Raw genomic sequence first — 19837 nt, forward strand, 5'->3', positions numbered from 1 at the left:
GGTGGTGATGACCGCACCATGGGAAGCTGTGTTCAGCGCGCCGCGCTACAAACACGACGACCCGAGCTCAATTCCCGCTCACGACCAATAACAGTGGCGAATATTTGAACCGGTCCTGGGCCGCCCCTAGGTCTACTCGGCCTCGAATCAGTACCTGGTGCTGTGTAAACGTCAACACTGGTGGAGGGCAAAGGCGGCCAAGCATGGTGCTGGCTACCCCCACCCCCTCGTGTGCTGTGACGGCCTTCATCGGTGCTAGCGAGCTGCTAGCACTTGCCCCAACAGCCTGTTAAGGCTATAAGGCGGATCTTTGTCTTTGGGAGGTCATTTTGGGAGATTGAATAGCACGTGAGTGGGTTGGGGTGTTGAGATTTGGTCACTATTGCGATATCATCGACTTTTGAGTTTAAAAAAAACGCAATGCACGTGCCGTTACAATGTTATAACCTGTCTGCTCTGAATCTGTGCCTGCCTGTATGCCTGGAGGTGGCCAACATTCACCTGCCCGGCCCTTCTATAACGTCTTTAGAATTAGAATTCGTCGCTAACCTACTCACGCTTATGTGGTACGTGGATGCGAAGCCCCGTTTCGCCAGACCACCGGTGGACTGACGCGAGTGCCACCGCCACACGTCGTGTGGGCCGTGGGTTATTTGACCATACTTCACCCGGCTGGTGCGATATGCCGTAGTCGACAATCTATAGCGCCGGTTAGGCATGGTGGTCGCCCATCCAGGCGCTGTCCAGGCTCACACCCGCTGATCTTCCGAGATCTGGCATAATTTGGGTGGTTTGTTTCGTATCATTAGTAAGTCAAGAATGAGGCGGGAACATTTTAAAACCAGGACACAATCTCGATTTTAGGATAAAGCTTCTGGTGGTCAAACCGGGGCAGCGTTTCTGAAACCACTGGGACTGCCCCGACCAAAGCGGGCCTCTTTGTAGCTTGATCCTCTACCCCATTAAACCCCCAGCAGTAAGCCAATATTGAACCCCATCCAACCTCTCCCCGCACCCCACATCGCCTTGCCTCTCACACAAACTCTAAGCCCCGACTTCTATTGCTGTGCAGCTTAAAGGCATGTTCACAATCCCCGAATCTGCCGAGATTATTTTGGCTCGCAGCAACGTGATTTTGCTTCCCACCCACAAATCCACCCACGCACAAATCCACCCAATCGACCAATAACCCACCAACCAACCAATAGCCAACCAACCAATAGCCCACCAACCAACCAATAACCCACCTACCAACCAATAACCCACCTACCAACCAATAACCCACCCATCCACCCACCAACCCATCCATCCACCGACAAACCCACCAAATCGACCAAAACCCCACCACCAATCCACCAAACCAACCAATAATCCACCCAACTAACCAATGTGTTGAGTTTGTGTTAATTGTGTTTGTGCACCACTGCCTCCGTAGCAGCAGTAACACCAGATGATGTGTGTGGACAAAGGTTGCCACCATGTCCTGATTTTACCAGGATAGTCATCTGGCAGCTGCTGTCTCCACGCTAAAACACTACGGGACGTTGTGTAAGTTGCGTAATAAATACATAAATAAAACGCCACTCAACGCATTTACAATTCTGGCAGCTGCGTGATGATGCCGGTTGTTTAACTAGCATTGCTCTCCACCGTCACACCGGTGGTGCAACGCTAACACATTGAGCACGTTTGTTCATCACGTGACAACTCTTATTAATTGGCCGTGTCGGGTGGAAGAGGGGTTTACGACGCAGCGTTTTACTGACGCAGCGATCTGAGCCAAAAAGAAAAGAAAAAAAAACATGCCATAATTCATCACAACGCAATACACAGCGAGTGGGTCAAGGTCCGATTTTGGTCGCAACTCCAGAGTGACGATAGCCAGGCTCGAATATCCGATTCGCTTTCCGAGACCACTGCGTTATCGGGCAAGCTCAGGGGTTGATCTTGGCCGCGTGAAGGCAACGTCGGTCTGGCGCTACCGTGCCTCGTCTCAGCGAATTTCACTTCTTTTTCATTAAAAGGCACAGCGAGGAAGCGACGCTGAGGCTCCACGCGAATTCCACCCCCCCACCCCCCTCCTTCATCGGCTGCGTTAATTTAATCAAGCGCAATTAATGCTTAAATGAGAGAGAGAGATGAGATGAGATTCTGGCGTCGCGCTAAAAAAAAAAGAAACGCCGAGATTGGCTTTTAATGTAATCAGTAAAAAAAAACAAATTGTGTCCTTGGGTTCGTTGAAAAGTTCATTCGTGTTGGAGCGGAAAGAGAGAAAACAACGATTGACAACAAACCCGGCCACGTGGCTCAGCGGCAAAGCGAGCGGCTCGGAATCGGAAAGTTGCGAGTTTCAAACCCTGTTTGGGTGGCCGACTCAGCCCATCATCTCTTCGGGGGTCGATAAAATATCTACTATTTTGTAGGTTTGGGGATGTGGACTTTCCCACAACCGGCTCAGGGCTGTACACATGAGGTGAGTACGGCCCCAGTGCTCAATTCGAGGAAATCACTCGAATATGCAAGTGCATCATCTGTCACGCAGCGCTCCACTTCAGTGATTGCATTCACCTGTGCTGAGACCAGTGCTGAATTGCAGCCGTAATTATGTTGTCAAGCCACATCAAATCTTCTCGCCTCGTTTTTTTTCTCTCTCTCTCTCTAGCCTCTACGTACGAGTATTAAAACGTTGGGTGCACCAGTAGACGATTAATGTGGGAAGGCGCGCCTTGCACTCTGAGTGTGTAGTATCTTCATACGCCGGGATTCCCCACTCGAAGCTTGCCGAGCAGCGCTCCGCGTTTTACGCGGCTGTTTCGGTTTCTTAATTGGTCGATAGGCACCTTCATAGGGGCCGTCCATAAATGACGTCACGCACCTGGGGGGGGGGGGGGTCAGACATTTGTGACGATGTGTGACGAGGTGGGGAGGGGAGTTTGAGAAATGTGACTTCACATCAAAATGCGCAACTTTAAATAAATATAGACAACACGTTCTACTTAATTAAATAGACGTTTTAATAAATGTTTTCTCCTACAACATCAGAGTGCAGCGCCACATTAAATACGCACTACAATGACAATAGTTTAAAGCGATTTAAAGTATGTTTATTTATTTTGGGGGGGGGGGGGGCAGAGCTTTGTGACGTCATATTTGAGGGTGGTCTGACTTTTTGTGACGCCGTGTGACGATGGGGGGGGGGAGTCAAAAATCGTCCAAAATCGCGTGACGTCATTTATGGACGGCCCCATATATAGAGGACCGCCGAGCTTGTGGGGGGTGGGATTTGGTTCCGGCTCACCACCAGGCTCTTGCTGCTGCTCCTGCTGCTCCTTCTGCTGCTGCTCCTGCTGCCTCTGAGCCGTCCTCTCTCTCTCTTCGCGAGCGAGCGAACGAGCGGTGGGGACGCGTTAAGGGGCCGTCCATAAATGACGTCACGCGATTTCGGACGATTTTTGACCCCCCCCCACCCCTTTCGTCACACGACGTCACAAAAAGTCAGACCCCCCCCCCTCAAATATGACGTCACAAAGCTCTGCCCCCCCCCCCCCCCAAAAAAATGCTTCAAATCGCTTTAAACTATTGTCATTGTAGTGCGTATTTTATGTGGCGCTGCACTCTGATGTTGTAGGAGCAAACATTTATTAAAAAAAAAAGTATATTTAATTAAGTAGAACGTGTTGTCTATATTTTCTCAACACCCCCCGCCCTCGTCACACATCGTCACAAATGTCTGACCCCCCCCCCTCCTTAGGTGCGTGACGTCATTTATGGACGGCCCCTAAGAGCTCTTACGGCCGATTCCCAGATTGACTCCGATAGGAGCAGGTGTAGTGTGAGCGGGTGGTCGGGAGGCAGTGAGTGATGGAGGCAGCGAGTGGAGAGACGGAGCGAGACAGGGAGGAAGGGGAGCAGGGAGGGAGATCGGGATGGAGGGGGTGAGGGGGAGTGTGATGGAGGGGAGGGGTGACAGAGAGAGAGAGAGAGAGGGTGTGAGGGGGAGGGAGAGGAGGGGGAGGGAGAGGAGGGGGAGGAGCAGGCCATTATGATCCGCAACCCTCCCCTCCATTACCCCGAGCGTTCGTGAGACAAAGCGTGCCCCCCCCCCCCGCTGAATATCCTCCACCCCCCATCACGTGGCTCGCGCTCCGCGCAGGGGAGCGCCTTCCACTCTGTCGCCTGCTGCGTTCGAAAGCTGCGCGCGCGAGAGAGCGAGCGAACGAACGAGCGAACGAGCGACACGAGGATTCCGGCACAGAGGGCGAGAGATTCCAGCCACCCCGCGTCTGTCTAGTGCTGCCAGCCAGTGAACTGGCCAGTCGCATGGTCAGGCAGCCAGCCGGCCGGCCAGTTACCGAGTCGGATAGCCAGTGAGCTAACCAATTAGGTACCTCTCAGTCAGACGGCGAAGTCACTCGGCTGGCCCAGATAGCGAGGCATCCGGATAACCAAGCAATTAGGTGGGCAGGCGGTCAGGCGGTCAGGCAAGCACGAAGACTGACAGCCAGTTAACCACTTAGGTATTGCGAGCCGGTCATACAGCAGCCAGTCAGCCAGCCAGCCAGCCACAGCCAGTCAGCCAGCCAGCCAGCCAGTCAGCCAGCCAGTCAGCCAGTCAGCCAGCCAGCCAGCCAGCCAGTCAGCCAGCCAGCCAGTCAGCCAGTCAGCGCGCACGCTCCTTACAAGGCTCCCAGCCCAGCCGAAAATCCGCTCGGCGGTTCATCCACGCGGTTTCCCAGCTCCACAGCTGTTCAGCCGCCCCGCCGTTCGTTCACGCATCCATACATCCACCCACCCACAGACCCACTCGCCTCGCTCAGCTGTAGCAGCAGCAGCGGTATCAGTAGCAGCGGCGCCAGCATCATCATCAACAGCAGCTGCTGCAGTAGCATCAAGTAGCAGTAGCAACAGCTGCAGCAGCATCATCATCATCATCAGTAGTAGCAGCAGCATCATCATCAGTAGTAACAGCATCATCATCAACAGCAGCTGCTGCAGTAGCATCAAGTAGCAGTAGCAGCTGCTGCAGTAGCATCAAGTAGCAGTAGCAACAGCTGCAGTATCATCAGTAGCAGGATCACCACCAGTGGCATCATCTCTGCGCCGAAGCTACCGAGTTGGCAGCGAGGATGGAACGCGGCGCGCACGTGGAGTTACCCGAGGCCAGATGATCACAGCAGCAATCCGACCCTCCATGTATGACTCCGCACGCGAAAAGAAAACAACAACAACACAACAACAAAAACAACAACGAGAAGATCCCGACGCTGTGAAAGTTTAATCGCCAAGCAACAGCTCCAAAATCGACGACAGCGAAAACAGCATCGCCGCCGACACCCCTGCCTCTCTCTCGCTCTCTCGTAGCCGCGAACAGCAGCGTGCAGCAGCGTGCAGCAGTGGATAGAGAATGCGAAGTGCCCTGGCGCGCCGCGGACGGCGCGAGAAGCTGGCCGCGCAGATTTGTTTCGTGGGAGCCGCTCTGCTGGGGACCGCGGTGTTCAGCAACTTGGCCTCTCTCGCAGGTAGCACGACGGACTCACATTCTCTCGCTCCCCTCTCCTCTCTCTCTCTCTCCTTTTTTTACGATCAGTGGAAACAAGAAGATGCTCGGTGTATTCGGCACTTTGCTTCGTTCATTATTTCGTAAAAAAAAAAATTTTTACTTAGCTTTATGTAAAACTCCCACCTCTCGCTCTCACTCTCTCTCTCGTTCTGCACGCAGCCCTTCTTGCAGTCCGACGGCCTCCGCTCCGCTCCCCTCTCCTCTCCCTCCGCACACACAGCACGTGGTGCCCCTGACGGAGCGCTCGTGCACGCGCTGGCAGGGCGGCTGCCCCCCCCCCTCAACCACCCCCACCCCCCTCTCCCGAAGCGGCAGACGTCAGCCCGAATGTGTGGTCGAATTGTTGGCGACGCGAGCAAGCGGGTGGGGGGTTGCGGCGAGGTGGGGGCTCGCAATTTTTGGCAAGGGGAGGGCTGGCGGGCGGGGGGTGATGCCTGCGCCGCCGCCGCTGTTGTGGGTGCTGGCAGCGGAACGTCTCTCGCGCACAGGTTGCACTGAGACACAAACTCTGCAACCTGCACAAAGATCCTCCCCCCCTCCCCCCGCCGCATAGCCTGCAACAGACTGTTGGATGCAAGTGATGTTAGCGAGTAGCGCCTATGAAGGCAGGGCACGGCACACCGTTGGGGTTGGGTGGCCAGCACCACGCCCGGCCGCCTTTGTCTTCCCAGTGGCGGCGATGTTTACACACGGCACCAAGCACTCGCTGGAGGCTGAGTCGACCTAGGGGAGGCCCAGGACCGATTCAGATAATCGTCACTGGTATTGACCGTAAGCGGGAATCGAACTCGGGTCGCCGGGTTCGTAGTGCCGCACGCTAACCACTCGCTCCTCACTTTCCATACACACTCACACAGTGACCCGTATGCTACTCGCACAGAGACCCACGTAGCCACGTGGGGACCCATAGACTCGCCACATACTCATAATAATAGTGCTGGCTGCCGCAGGCCGCCTGTCGTTTTATATGGGCCCTGTGGACCTGTGCCCACACACACAACAACAGTGCACACATTTTGCTTCACGCATGCTTTGTGTGCATCTCTGTGTCGTAGCAGCGTGACCTTGTTTAAATGGACAAGCTGGGCCATATACGAGCTCGCCAGGGGGGTTGGGTTTGGTTGGGGGGGGCGTCCCCAGTCAATGTTAAAACAAACTTTAAACAAATGTCAAACGCTGAGCAGACTGAGTAACGGTGTAATTTTGCCCCCGTTCGTCGCGCGCACTCTGCCCTGCAGCCCCCCTCGCTACTGCTGTTTAAACTACGCATATTGTACCACTGGGCTTCTAGATCTATTTTTCAGAAGGGAATCCGATTATCACGAATGATAGCTCAACAAAAGTGGCTTATCAGGTGGAAATGCCTTGCAACCAAATGCTCTGAACGCGTGACGTTGATTGTAAGTGTGGATGGGGAGAAAACACTGCAGGACCCGGAGAAAGAAAAAAAAATCCACGCGACCACGGGGAGATAGAGACACGCAAACTCCAAATATACAGCAGGCGTTAGGGGTCGGGATCGAACCCACGACCTCCTGTATACAAGGCGAGGTATGTAACATCTAAGCCACCGTGCCGCTGTTAGATATCGTCCCAGCATTATTATCACATTGACTACACCAGCGTGGTGAAGTACGGACAGTAGGAATTTAGAATGTTGGGGGGTGTGGGGTTGGGGAGGTGGTGACGCTTCAGCTGTTGAGATGTCGAAGTCGTTTCTTTTACATCGGTCATTTGCGTAGTGGTGGAGGAGCGGTGGCGCAGTGGTTGGCACGCCCCTGGCGCGATGAACCAGAATAGGAATCATCATTATTTTGACTGGAGGAAGCCAACCGCAAGAATCCAAAGTTATATTCCTGTCCACGCCCATCAGCAGTGCCAACTGAAATCAGAAACCGGTCCTTCCCTATCTCCCCTTCACCAACTCGCACTGACCAGCGCGGTGAAGTATAGTCTATAAAAAATAAACCCACGTGACAATGTCGGTGAATAATTTAATGCCATTTAATTTTGAAGAGTGCTTGTAAAGCAGCGTGTAACGTCTCGTCGTGTTGGTTGCGTGACTAAATCACCGGGAACGTGCCCGACACCGTCAGACATCCTAAACTAAGCAGGTTTTTTTTTTAAACCTGATTAATACTTGGACTGCGTGATGGGCAAAAGAAGGCATTGCAGGAACACATTGTACTGTGCTTCTATATAATCTGCTGCCCGCATTCGCCCAACAGCCCGCACTGACTCGCGTGGCGAGCTATGGTCATGAATAACCCCCACGAGCCTTGCAGCGTGGCGAGGGCCTCATCCAGCAGTGGAGAGAGACACACAACAGTGGTGTGCGTGTACGCGTGGCGTTCACTTTGCGCACGTGATGAGTGTCCCTGTGCGTGCTGCTGTCCGCCACCAGCGTCAACCTCCTTCACAATTCAGCGCGAGCAGCCTCCTTCAATGGCACCTGTTCTACCTGGTGCTCGCTCCTTCTCTTCTGCTGACCCCAAAGGTCTAAAACGGGGCTCTCTCTTCGTCGTTGCCGCCTCAATCTCTCCTGTAACCGGTCCCTTGGTCGGGACATTGCTTCTCTCTCTCCTCCGCCCCCATGACCGGGCGTCTCAATGCCTTCCCAAGTTCTTGTCTGCGTGTCGTTCCTGTCGACCCGTCGTCTCTCGGCAATTTTGAGTTCTCTCAACGCCATCCCACTCCCGTCCCCCGCTGCCTTCTTGTTCCACGCTCCGGTGAACGTCGTTGCCTCTAGACGCTGGTGTGCGGAGGTGAAGACCTCGTCGTTTTCTGCTTGTCCAACATCAATCCGTCCTAGCTTGGCTGCAGCCTCGTAACTGGGGGTTGATTTGCATGACCGATGCTTTCCATCATTTGCCATCGGCGTGCTCTGAAGGGAAGTCCCGTCCAATTGCTCGCAATGATAATGTATGTATGTTGAACTTCTTTCGCACCGTACGTAGCCAACCTTGCTAATCAGAGGTGCGGGGGTAGAACAACAAACTGAATAATACAGTACAATAGTGAGAATAGGTTTTCCCATTTTTTCTGCCAACAAAACAGGTGTTAAGATGTTAAAACACCAAACTGAAACCTTTTACAAGGAATCATGTCTGCATTAACCACAATGCTTGTGGTCAGAATGCAAACAAAAAAACGTACTCTGATAACACTGGTCAACACACTTTTTCTGGCATAAGGTATTCCAACGGTGTTAAGGTAATTTTGGGGTGCTGATTCCAAATCTGGCATCAGTTTTTGTCTATCACATCAGGTTTTTGAGATATCAAATATTGCATTTTCAATAAAAACTGCAGACGAAAAATATTAAATAAATGTGGATATCTACATAAAATGATATTATAAACACACTATCCTAAAAATACAACACCATATTTTAACACTAAAGCAGTCACTGACTCGCAACAACTTGCAATCGTAAGTGACAAATTTTATTTCGGGTAAAATCAATGAAAATGGGGTATGCCGATAGCATAAAAATGAGATGTGATAGAGCAAATCTGAGATCCGATTTGGAATCAGCACCCTGAAATTAGTCTAAAACAGCTGCAAAAGTCCAGGCCAGAAAAAAAATATTTTTGTTCACCAGTGTAATATATGCATTGTCTTTGAAACTGATTGGTCCACACCAGAGACAGCTTTCTTTTGAGCCGAGTCTCAAAACGGTGTTAGACTAGAGGACGCCAAAAGGCGTACAATAATAATGACTTGTGTTCGATAGAGGCTGCCCGGCTTCTCGCCGGTGGCCTCTCAATAGAGGTTTACACGTGGTCAAGCGACATGCACCGCATCTTGCCACAACACACGTGACAGGGCACCCCCAGTGGCAGCTGTCTCTGAGCAGCAGGAACAAGGTGGCACGCAGAACCTGGCCCACCGGCGAGCATCTGTCTGCCGTGCCGGGGGCGATGATGATAATAATAGTGTAGTAATTATCATTAATGTTGAACACATAGGCTTTCGCGACCAATATTATCGATAATATTTTTTTATTAGATTGCGTAAAAATATTCAGTGTAAATGTTGTGGTTTTACTCTCCAACACGCCGGTACACTGAAATAGTAAATAATTGTCACGTTTTGTTTACGTGACAAACCTCACTAATTGGCTGTGTCGGGTGGTGGCGGGTTTAACGACACATTTAAATTTACGCGATCTCACCCAAAAAACTCTCGTGTATCTAAATATAATTACGTAGACACGAATTCCCTCCTTTGGCTTTGCTTCGTTGTTAGTCTCGACCACTGGCTGCTCCACGCCTAGGCAAAGCGACAAGTCTCACCCCCAAGCCCACTGACTTTTTCCAAACATTCGATGGCAGCCAAAGGAGAGAGAGGAGACGGAGCGCACGTCCACCACAGAGACGGAGCAACGAAGCCGGCTCCTGCGCAGGTGCTGGATGGATCGTGTCGTCCCGAGGCTGCCCCCGAGCTCCTTCAATTACACTGAGAAATGTTAAATTGTATTAGAAACGGGGCCCATCGGCTTTCCAGCTTCCAGTCGCATTACTTAATCTCCTTCAGAACGACCGTGCCACATGCGCCGCACACATTAACCGGATTACGGGAGGCTGTGCTTGCGAGAGTGATGATGATGATGATGACGACTTGGGGTGGGTGGTGGTGCGGATGTGCGTCGAAATTCGCGGGGAGTGACGAGAGTGTTTCTGCCCCCCCTCCCCCCCTCCCCTGCAGAGGACCTGTCACACCGGCGTGACGGGGCACCCTCGGGACCCCCCCGTGGAGGCGCGGGGGGCGGGACGCACGCCGCCTCGTCTAGGGGGGCCCATGGCGGCAGGAGGTTGCTGTCCTCGCCCGAATGGAACGCCACGTCGGAGGAGGAGGAAGAGAAGAACTGCACAGAACCCGGTGAGGCGGCGGCGGCAGAGGTAGCACGTCACTGCAGAGGTCGCAAACGGGTTTTGATTCCTTACCCGTACCCGGCCGCACCAGGGTCGCAAACGGGTACCCTATACCCGGCTACCCGTACCCGGCCGGGTATCGGGTAGGGTACGGGTACCCGATTGCTACCTCTGGGATGAAGCCATGTTGCAGGCGCGGGTGGGTTGATTCTAGGATCTTGAATTGTGAGAAGAGACAAGACGTTGGGAAATGAGTGACAAACGGTTACTCACCAGTGACTCACGGCTTACCCTTACCCGTTCCCGGCCGCACCAGGGTCGCAAATGGGTACGGGTAGCCGGGTATCGGGTAGGGTACGGGTATCAGGTACCCGATTGCGACCTCTGCGTCACTGTCAGCCACAGCCCATAGCGAGAGGTGTTGCTGGAGTGGTGTGCTGGGTGCCAAAGAATTTGCCGGGTCGCCGACCTGCGCAGATCGCGGCTGAAATCAAGCCCCCCCCCCCCCCCCACCATATCCTCCATCAAACCCACACTGATCAGCTCGGTGGGAGAAGTATGGTCACATAGCCCTTGTGACCGACACGACACGAGGTGGGGAAAGTCGTCACCCAAAGTAGACCAAGAATGACCGTCATCGATGCGGTGTCGGTTTTTGTTCAGCTCGCCGGGGGTGGAAATCCTCCGTTCTCGTGGCAGGAGCCAGGCCACCGTTTGTGGCGCAACTTGTGTGGGGTGGTTTGGTTGCCCGTGTGGGCGGTGGGGGAGGAGGGGGGGTTAGCCGAGCGATTTATTTTCTTCCTTCCGAGGGCTAATGCAACTTGAGCCTCGCAGGCACACACGGGGCCGCTCCCGTCATCACGAGTTTCAATAAATGTTTCTCAGACTCCCGTCAGATTTGAAAGCTGACATCGGACAACAACAAAAAATGCGAATCGCCCAGAGGAGACGTCCACATGACGTTGGGCCCAACCGTTGTTCGATTTCATTCCCATTACTCTTACCGTTATTCACATCATCATTATCATTCTTTATTGTTTGAACACTCATCCATTGCGCTCGCCCCCGTCACTGCCGTGGGGGACACTGGACCATCCGTCCGTGTTGACTTTTCGTGCTGTCCACATCGTTCGGATGGAAATGTCGAATCCGGCACGGAATGCGTAATGCGGAGGGGGGGGTGGGGGGGGACGATTTGAATAATAATGACGCACCGCATCGCAGTACATGGGTGGATCTACGATTTGCGGGAGATGGGGGGAACCCCCACCCCAGGAACCCCCCCGATTCCCGCCCCCCAACCCCCGCTGTCCGGCCACCCCTATCGCCCGGTGGGAGAAGCGGAGGCTTTGAGAGCTCGGAGCGCACGTGTGTTTAACAGATGAAATTGACGATTCGCACAGCCCGCCTGTCAATCCGCTGCTGGCCAATGGCGCCTTTCCTCTCCGTGTGAGTCGCGGAGGGGTGAACTGTTTGAACCATACATCGCCGCGCTGGTCAGCCTGTGATCGGCGGCGTTGGATGGAGGCCTCTGATTGGCGCGGCCTCACAACGGCGATGAGCATCATGCTGTACCATCACGGTGGCGAGATGTCAACTACCTCGCCTGACATACAGGAGGTCGTGGGTTCAATCTCGACACTGACAGTACCTGCAGTTTATTTGGTCGTGTGGATTTTTCTCCGGGTCCTCCGGTTTGTCTCTCCACGTTTAGAATCAACGTGTGTTTGGAGTAGTTGGCCGATGTAAATCTACCTATGTGGATGAGATGCTTCGTTGAGCTATCGTTTGTGGCCAGGTCCGATTCTGAAAAGAGCTATGGAGTTCGGTGTGCCTTACCTGGTGAAAAACACAACGTAAAAATGGATTGGGTTAACACACGAGTGATCGTTGCCCACTCCTGGTAAAACCTGGCAGGACCCTCCTGGAAGCGAGTCTTGAGACTCTCCTGGGTAAACAAGCGGCGTCGTAGCAATGATGATAAAAACAAAATACATGAGAGAAAAACGGCGGGGGGGGGGGGGGCTGGAGAACACGGGGCAAACCGGGTGAGGACAAAGAGCGAACATCATCAATTAATGACCTCCACCAAAGCGAACATCGTCAATTAATGACCTTCCACCAAAACGAACATCGTCAATTAATGACCTTCCACTAAAGCGAACATCGTCCATTAATGACCTTCCACCAAAGCGAACATCGTCACTTAATGACCTTCCACCAAAGCGAACATCGTCACTTAATGACCTTCCACCAAAGCGAACATCGTCCATTAATGACCTTCCACCAAAGCGAACATCGTGGCGTTGGGTCCCCTGTAGCCCGGCCAACACGGCACGGCGCTAGGCTCGGCGGCGGTTTAATTATTTCGGCACCGACGCGATGGATAAATATGGGGGGGGGGAGGGGACGTAACTGAAGGGAGGCTATTTGAATATCAAATCGCGCTCTTTCAATACTTGAATTAATCCAAATTTATATTTGCACTCTTGCCGTGGCGCCTACGACCGCGAGCACATCTGAACCCCCCACCCACCCACCTACCCCCCCACACCCCCCCCCCCGGGAAAAAATGTCCGTGTACAGTAGCTGTCAAAATGCGTTACTTTGATTCGTCGTAACGTGGCAGTCGGTGCAGGCAGAGCAGAAAATAGCGCAGCGGATGAGACGTCGGCGGCGCCTCTTAAGACTCGCCGGGGGAGGGGAAAAAAAAATGGGACGAAGCAAACGGAGTTCTTGTGACCACCGCCCACCAACTCCCCAAGTCTTGTGATGCGGACATTCTGTACTCTGGGTGGAATGATTCACAACTTCCTCACCCCCCCCCCCCCATGATTTTATGAATTGTCACGATTCTGGGGTCGCTACGCGAATAGTCGCAGCAACCCCGGGAAGGGCGATGGGCTCGTGCAGCAACACAAAACCATTCCGTACAGGTTAAATACATCCTGAAGCGTGCCGATGTATACCCGCGGGATTCCGTACGTACCGGGATGACGGACTGATTTATTTAATCGGGAGTCACTGCCTGTTCCGTACAACTGTTGATTTGTGGTTTTTTTCCCCACCGTTTTTGGTCAAAAAAACTTGTTGATCTTGGCCGAACGATCACAGCATTTTCGTCTGCCTGCAATGAGGCATGCCTGCCCGCCTGATGCCTTTCAACTGCATTCCCACAGTCCGATTACAGGGTGCGCATTTCCTGCGCACGCAGAAAAGACAAACAAATTACAACGAGCAAATGAAGAAATTGCCTTTTTTTTTGTTAACGGTCGTCAATACCCAGAGGTCGGGTGGAGTTGTAGGAATTGAATCCCTGGGTCTGCGCGATGAGCGTGCGAGTCGGGTGGACACTGCCTTTGCTTTTGGGGGGGGGGGGGGTCGAGGGTCGTGGCGCGTGACCCACCTCGTCCCTCCCCCCCTCCTCACGTGGGCTCATTATCGAGGGGGCGGGCGACGACGGCACAGGGGGGGGGGAGAGATCCAACGGCCGCGTGGCCGTCGAGAGTGAGCGCGGTTCCTCGGCCAGACGGCTGTCAGCAGCGGATCCCTGGGGTCCCTTGAGGTTTTTTTTGTTCTCCATCTTCTCAAAATAGGTTGCCTGTTGTCACATGTTTGGTGGGCCACTCAGACCTACTTGCTTGTTCATCAATTAATTCAGTTATTTACGGAGCTTGTGCCGTTACACATGCACGCCTAGAACAACTGATACACCGCATGGGGTTTCTTTATATATAATGTATAAAATGTCCTCCGGCTGAACGTCAGGTCCACGGAGCCACGCGACAGGCAGCCAGATCTTCATCGCCGTGGGCTATGAAAATAGGGCCCGTTGCCCGAATCGTTGCCCGTTAAATAATTTTATTTTGAAGGCCACGCGGCGTTATTGACGGATGTGCGGGGTGTTGTTGTTGTTGTTTGTGTGCTTGTGCACAACTGCCAACGGAGCAGCAGCAGCATCATCACAAAACAATGTAGTTTTCGCTGAAGCTGGGAGGTAAAATGTGAACTTCTGTATGGTTTTACTTTGTGCTGCGCTGCACGAGATGGTGAACGGATCCTGTCCGTCACATTTGGACACGTTGACAAAGACAAAGATCCCCCGTATAGCCATTACAGATGTTTTGGGGGCCAGTGCTGTTTGCGAGCAGCTACGATGGCCAGCACACGAGGGGGGTGGGTGGTCAAAAACCATGCCCGGGCCACCTCTGTCCCCCACATCGCACCAGGTACTAATTTGTTTAGTCCACCTCGGGGGGGAGGGGGGAGGCCCACGACCAGTTCAGAGAATCATCGCTGGTGGTGGCCGTAGCGCAGCACACTAACCGTTGCGCTACATTAACAGCGCTGGTTTCGCAGGCATGGCTCTGCTGATGAGACGCACGAAGTCGAAGCCGGGTGGAGGCTTCACCTGCCTAAACAAAGGCCGCCATTAAATATTTGTTCCGGAAGGCCCACAGGGTGGCGGACTGACAAAATACTTATTTATTCATGACTCGACTGATTTCTGTCTGTTTATATATTCATGTATTACCCACAATACTCCACAATGATGCATAATGAGTCTTTAAATGGGGACAAAGTGTTTAGACAATGTAATGTCTAATGGGCTTACGAGGGCCCCTTGGCCAACACGCTGTTGCCAACAGTAATTTGTATTTAAAACGCAGGTAAATATTGTAAAATATTGATAGGACACCTCCTCGGAAGAAAGGGGAAAGTGCCATCGCGTCTCCAGACCATTTGTCCGTGAGCATTGCCTCCTTTTGACACTCACGGATCCTGAGCCAGTGCTGGAAAACTCCACATTCCTGTGGCGGAGACCAGTCACAGTGTCGGACATTCAAACAACCGTTTGAATGTCCACCAAAGCGGCACACTCGTTCTGCTCGCCTTGACGACGGGACGATGGGCCGAGTTCTCCTCAACAGCAAGGATTTTGAATTCGCCAGCTTTCACATTGCAAACCGCTCGCTTGCTGCCCGAGCGCCGACACCTTGTTTCGATGCGTGTGCGCGGCATCGGCTAAAGGAATACAATCGGCGCAAAGGCTGCCCGTTTACCGGAAAGAAATAAGAGAAAAAAAAAATCCCCCCCCACCCCCACTAAGCATTGAAACGACCGAGCGACTGACAAACGCTTCAATTATTAAAAGCGTGCAAACAACGCAGCGCCCGGTGCCAGCCAGGGTTTTTGTTCGGCGCTGAAGCCCAGGGGTGCTACGGCGCCGCCACCGTCACAGCCGCCGCCGTCGCCGATGTGGAATTGCGTCCTCCTCGTGATCTGCCGCGGGCGTTCGAGGGGACGGGGGGGTCCTTGGTGGCGCGGCCGCGCCGTCCCGTGGGATTGCTCCCGTCGCTCGTGAGCGAGGGTTTGGAGGAGGGGGGGGGGGGGGTGAAAAATCTTCGGCCTCCGTGTCGGTAGGCGTTGACGCGTCCGTCTGTCGGTCGGTGTCAACCCTGGGTTCCGATGTTTGCGGCCGAAATTCCGCGTGGTGTTGTTGGTGTCGTCATCGACATCGACCATGATAGACTGAGACGATGACTACAAAGATATGTATGTTATTTTTAATGTCAACTGAATTGGCGCTGGACAGTGAGAGTTGGAGGTTTGGGGGCGAGGTATTTTTCCGCGGTGTTGTGAGCTTCGGTGTGTGGAGACGATGCACTCTGCGTATATCTGTTTGTGGGTATCGGCTCGAGGTTTCTGAGCTTGACAGCAGCGGAGCTTTATTTCAGCCGGATCTGTCAGGCATCGACGATCGCGGTGGCGAGATGCTGCTAACTACCTCTCCTTGTATACAGGAGGTCGTGGGTTTGATCCCGACCCTGACGCCTGTATATTTGGAGTTTTCACGTTCTCCCCGTGATCGCGTGAATTTTTCTTCGGGTCCTCGGGTAATTTTCCCCCACATTCATAAACGTGCGTTCAGAGTATTTGGCTGCTATAAATTTCCACGTGACAAGCCACTTTGTTGAGCTATCATTCGTGGCCAGGTCACTTCTGAAAAAGAGCTTCATAGCTCAGTGGGCCTTACTTGGTAAAATACATTTTTTTAAAGTTTTAAAGTTTAGTTTAGTTTTTCCCGTGCCGGATTTAGCCTACACCAGCGTAGTTCTCAGTTCTCCGTTCGTTAAAGTAATTGTTGTCGATAGCTCCGTCGATTATCAGTCCAATCGTCTCGATTCATACTCTGGTAACCGCGGATTTGCAGCTGGTCTCGCCTCCGTTCCCCACGTGTGCCGCTGGACGGGAGGTGATTGTCGTGGCTTGGTGATTCGTCGGGTTGGGCATGGCTTGAAGGCGTTTTTTCTGCATTCGGGTAGGCAGCGTGTCGGTCGGTCACACTTTGTAAATGGGCCAGAGTCATTGACCACAAGGAAAGTATTTAATTACAAATTTTCGTGGCATAATTGGCTTAATTGACTAATCACCCCGGCTCGATTCCAGTGGACCAGCGATTCGGAATATTGTTGGGCGAGAAATTGAGCCCTGGCTGCTGACCGTCTGATGGGCAGCACTTCCTGCCCGGCACAAACTCTCGGTATCCATCCAGCAGTGGACAGATCATGGACTAAGACAACAACGTGGAACACATCAACCCGAAGTATTATGTCGACCGAGTTGAGCGAAGATTTGCGTGGCACCCAATTTTATTAGTTTTCACCGAATTGTATTTTTTGTGTGTGTGGTGGGGGGGCAGGGGGGAAGGTTTTTTTGAGTGTTCACCAATAAATATATATTTCCTTAAAACAAAAAAGCTCAGCGAGCCCGTTCCTCTGCCGGAAAAGGGCTGGTCTGGTCCACGCAGTTGTGAGGGCAGTGGGGGGCACGTGGAGGGGGGGTTGGGGGGGCACGTGACGTGGAGGGGGGGTTGGAGGGGCACGTGACGTGGAGTGGGGGTTGGAGGGGCACGTGACGTGGAGGGGGGGTTGGAGGGGCACGTGACGTGGAGGGGGGGTTGGAGGGGCACGTGACTTGGAGGGGCACGTGACGTGGAGGGGGGGTTGGAGGGGCACGTGACGTGGAGGGGGGGTTGGAGGGGCACGTGGGGGTGGTTGGGGAGCACGTGGCGGGGGAGTTTGGGGGGCACGTGGGGGGGGGGGGCATGTCCGCGAGCAGGTGGAAGGTTTATTTGTTGAGATTTCCACCTACTGTACCCGATATTGCGGTACAGGGATCAAAGAGTTTTTATTTTCAAGGTCAACAAGAGGGAGAGGGGGGGGGCGTCGGTGGGGGGGGAATCCACGCAGTGACACCGCAGATGGTTTTTATTATTTTTAATTTTCAACCAAATGCGTGGTGATGCTGCTGCCGAGCTGGTATCGGCCATCGTCTCTCTGCACGGTGGGGTGAGGGATGGGGGTTTGGTAATCAAAAGCAGCATCGCGATGCTACAACGACAACGACTCCATACGTTCGTCATTAACACTGCATGTGGCCTTAAAAGGAAGAAATAAATCCAATGGGGCGACGTTTCAGGCAATAGTCCTACTTCACAACAGCCTAAAATGAGCGTTTCTGTGCTATGAAGAACGATGGTTTCCCTAAACGTCGCCTATTTTTATATTTTTCCTATCAAGGCCACACACACTTGTTGTTGATGACGAACGCGTGTTTATTGTTGTTGTTTGTCCGCCACTGCCAATGCAGCACAGCGGCATCACCAAATCTTCACTTGGTGCAGCGCACTCCAGACGTCGTCGGCGGCGTTGCATCCGGTCACGAAAAGTCTCGATCCGCCGGTGAGCCGCTGGTGGCTTTCAGTGTCTATGTGTGTTGAACTTCTTTCACACAGCACGTAGCCAGCCGTGCTAATCGGAGGTGCGGGGGAACGACGACAGACTAAGACACACGGAAGCATCTCTAAAGGAGGAGTCAGAATTGGGACGGTACCGCACCGTACGTTGGCTGGGTATCGATCGCACCTCCGTAGACGTGTGACGATCGTATCGACGGGTGGAGGGATAACGACAACACGAATTTTGGCGAGAAACTACCACGTGACCTGACCCAAGACGCGTAACGGATCGTGGTGTGTCGGCTGCGAAATACTCGGCGTAAGTTGGCGTACCAATGCGCACCGAACGGAGACCGCTTTTTCTATTGCAGCGTTGTTGCCTCTTGTGACCTTGTACAGACCTGGACACTGATGGAGGGATCGTGGTTTGTAGTTTTTAAGTGCACGACGAAGCATGGAGAGATGCATAAAAGTTAACCTATCCCATTTTTTTTTTATTTTAACCAGGTAAGGCCCACTGGGCTGTGTAGCTCTTTTTCAGAAGAGACCTGGCCACAAATGATAGCTCAACGAAGTGTACGTATGTACTGTATCTTGGACTTCTTTCGCACCGTACGTGGCCAACCGTGCTAATCGGAAGTAGCTTATCACGTGGACATTTGTAGTGGACAAATACTGTAAATGCATCGTTGATTTTAAATGTGGAGGAAAAAACCGGAGGACCAGTAGAAAAATCCACACGACCACGGGGAGAACATGCAAACTCAAAATATACAGCAGACGTCTGGGTCAGAATCGAACCCACGACCTCCTGTATACAAGGCGGGGGGAGATGACATCTCTCCACCGTGCCGCCCCGTGACATGCTTGGGAATGGCGTTGTATGTTGTGGAAGTGCAGTTAGTGAGTTCGGGCTGGACGAGTCACTGGAAGGACAGATGGCTGACGGCCAAGACTGTTAATGGAATGGCAGTCAAAGTGAACGATAGCTCTGAGAGTACGTCGTCCGCGGAGATGGAGCAATGAAATCGGCTCGTGCGCGGGAGCGAAGATGGATCGTGATTTTGCAGGACCGCGAGGAGAGATGGCCACGGCGAAGGGAGGCCTTGATCCAGCTGGTAATGGAGCACGGCCGCCGATGATGATGATGATGATGAACGGTTGTTACCGTTAGTTTGGAAGTTTAACAGAACGGAGTTTAGTTTTTACGGCCGAACTAGCAGCGATGGAAAGTTTGGCAAATATGAGCGCGAGGTCAGGTGCTGCAGGTGTCGTCATTTTTGGCGCCCGACTGTTGGGCCACCCCAACTCCTCAATAAATCACGTTGCGGTGTTTGCCGGCACAGCTGCTGCACTGTGAGAGGGGGGGGGGGGAGTCTCGTGTGGTCACCCATCGATACCGCTCACAGTAGCCCACAGCAGCAGAGGGGACCACGTCTCGTTTGACTACCACGTTCAGAATCTTTAATTTTAGCAGAATCTTTATTTATCCTGGGTGGGCGGGGGGGGGGATTTGATGAGCTATGAAGCTCTTTTTCACAGATGGGGTCAGAAAGTTACAAGGGCAGATGGTGCAAAAAGCAAAGAAAAGGAAAGCAAATCTCTAAAAATAAAATTGTAAAATATAAAGGTATTTTAGTTCAAATTGCATAAGTACAC

The 19837-nt window shown here is 52.8% G+C and overlaps 1 protein-coding gene across 1 annotated transcript in view; it reads left to right on the plus strand.

Moving 5' to 3' along the window:
• The first annotated feature begins 4583 nt into the window (after nt 1–4583).
• Nucleotides 4584–19837, plus strand: part of LOC144723547 (sodium/potassium/calcium exchanger 3-like) — a 140882-nt gene continuing 125628 nt past the window's right edge. The window contains exons 1-2 of the mRNA XM_078602382.1: nt 4584–5519; nt 10271–10444. Coding sequence (XP_078458508.1) covers nt 5405–5519; nt 10271–10444 — 289 coding nt within the window. The 5' untranslated portion in view covers nt 4584–5404. The remainder of the gene's footprint in view (nt 5520–10270; nt 10445–19837) is intronic.

This window comes from Lampetra planeri, chromosome 18 (assembly GCF_965212315.1).
Source record: "Lampetra planeri chromosome 18, kcLamPlan1.2.h2, whole genome shotgun sequence".
Taxonomy (NCBI): Eukaryota; Metazoa; Chordata; class Hyperoartia; order Petromyzontiformes; family Petromyzontidae; genus Lampetra; species Lampetra planeri.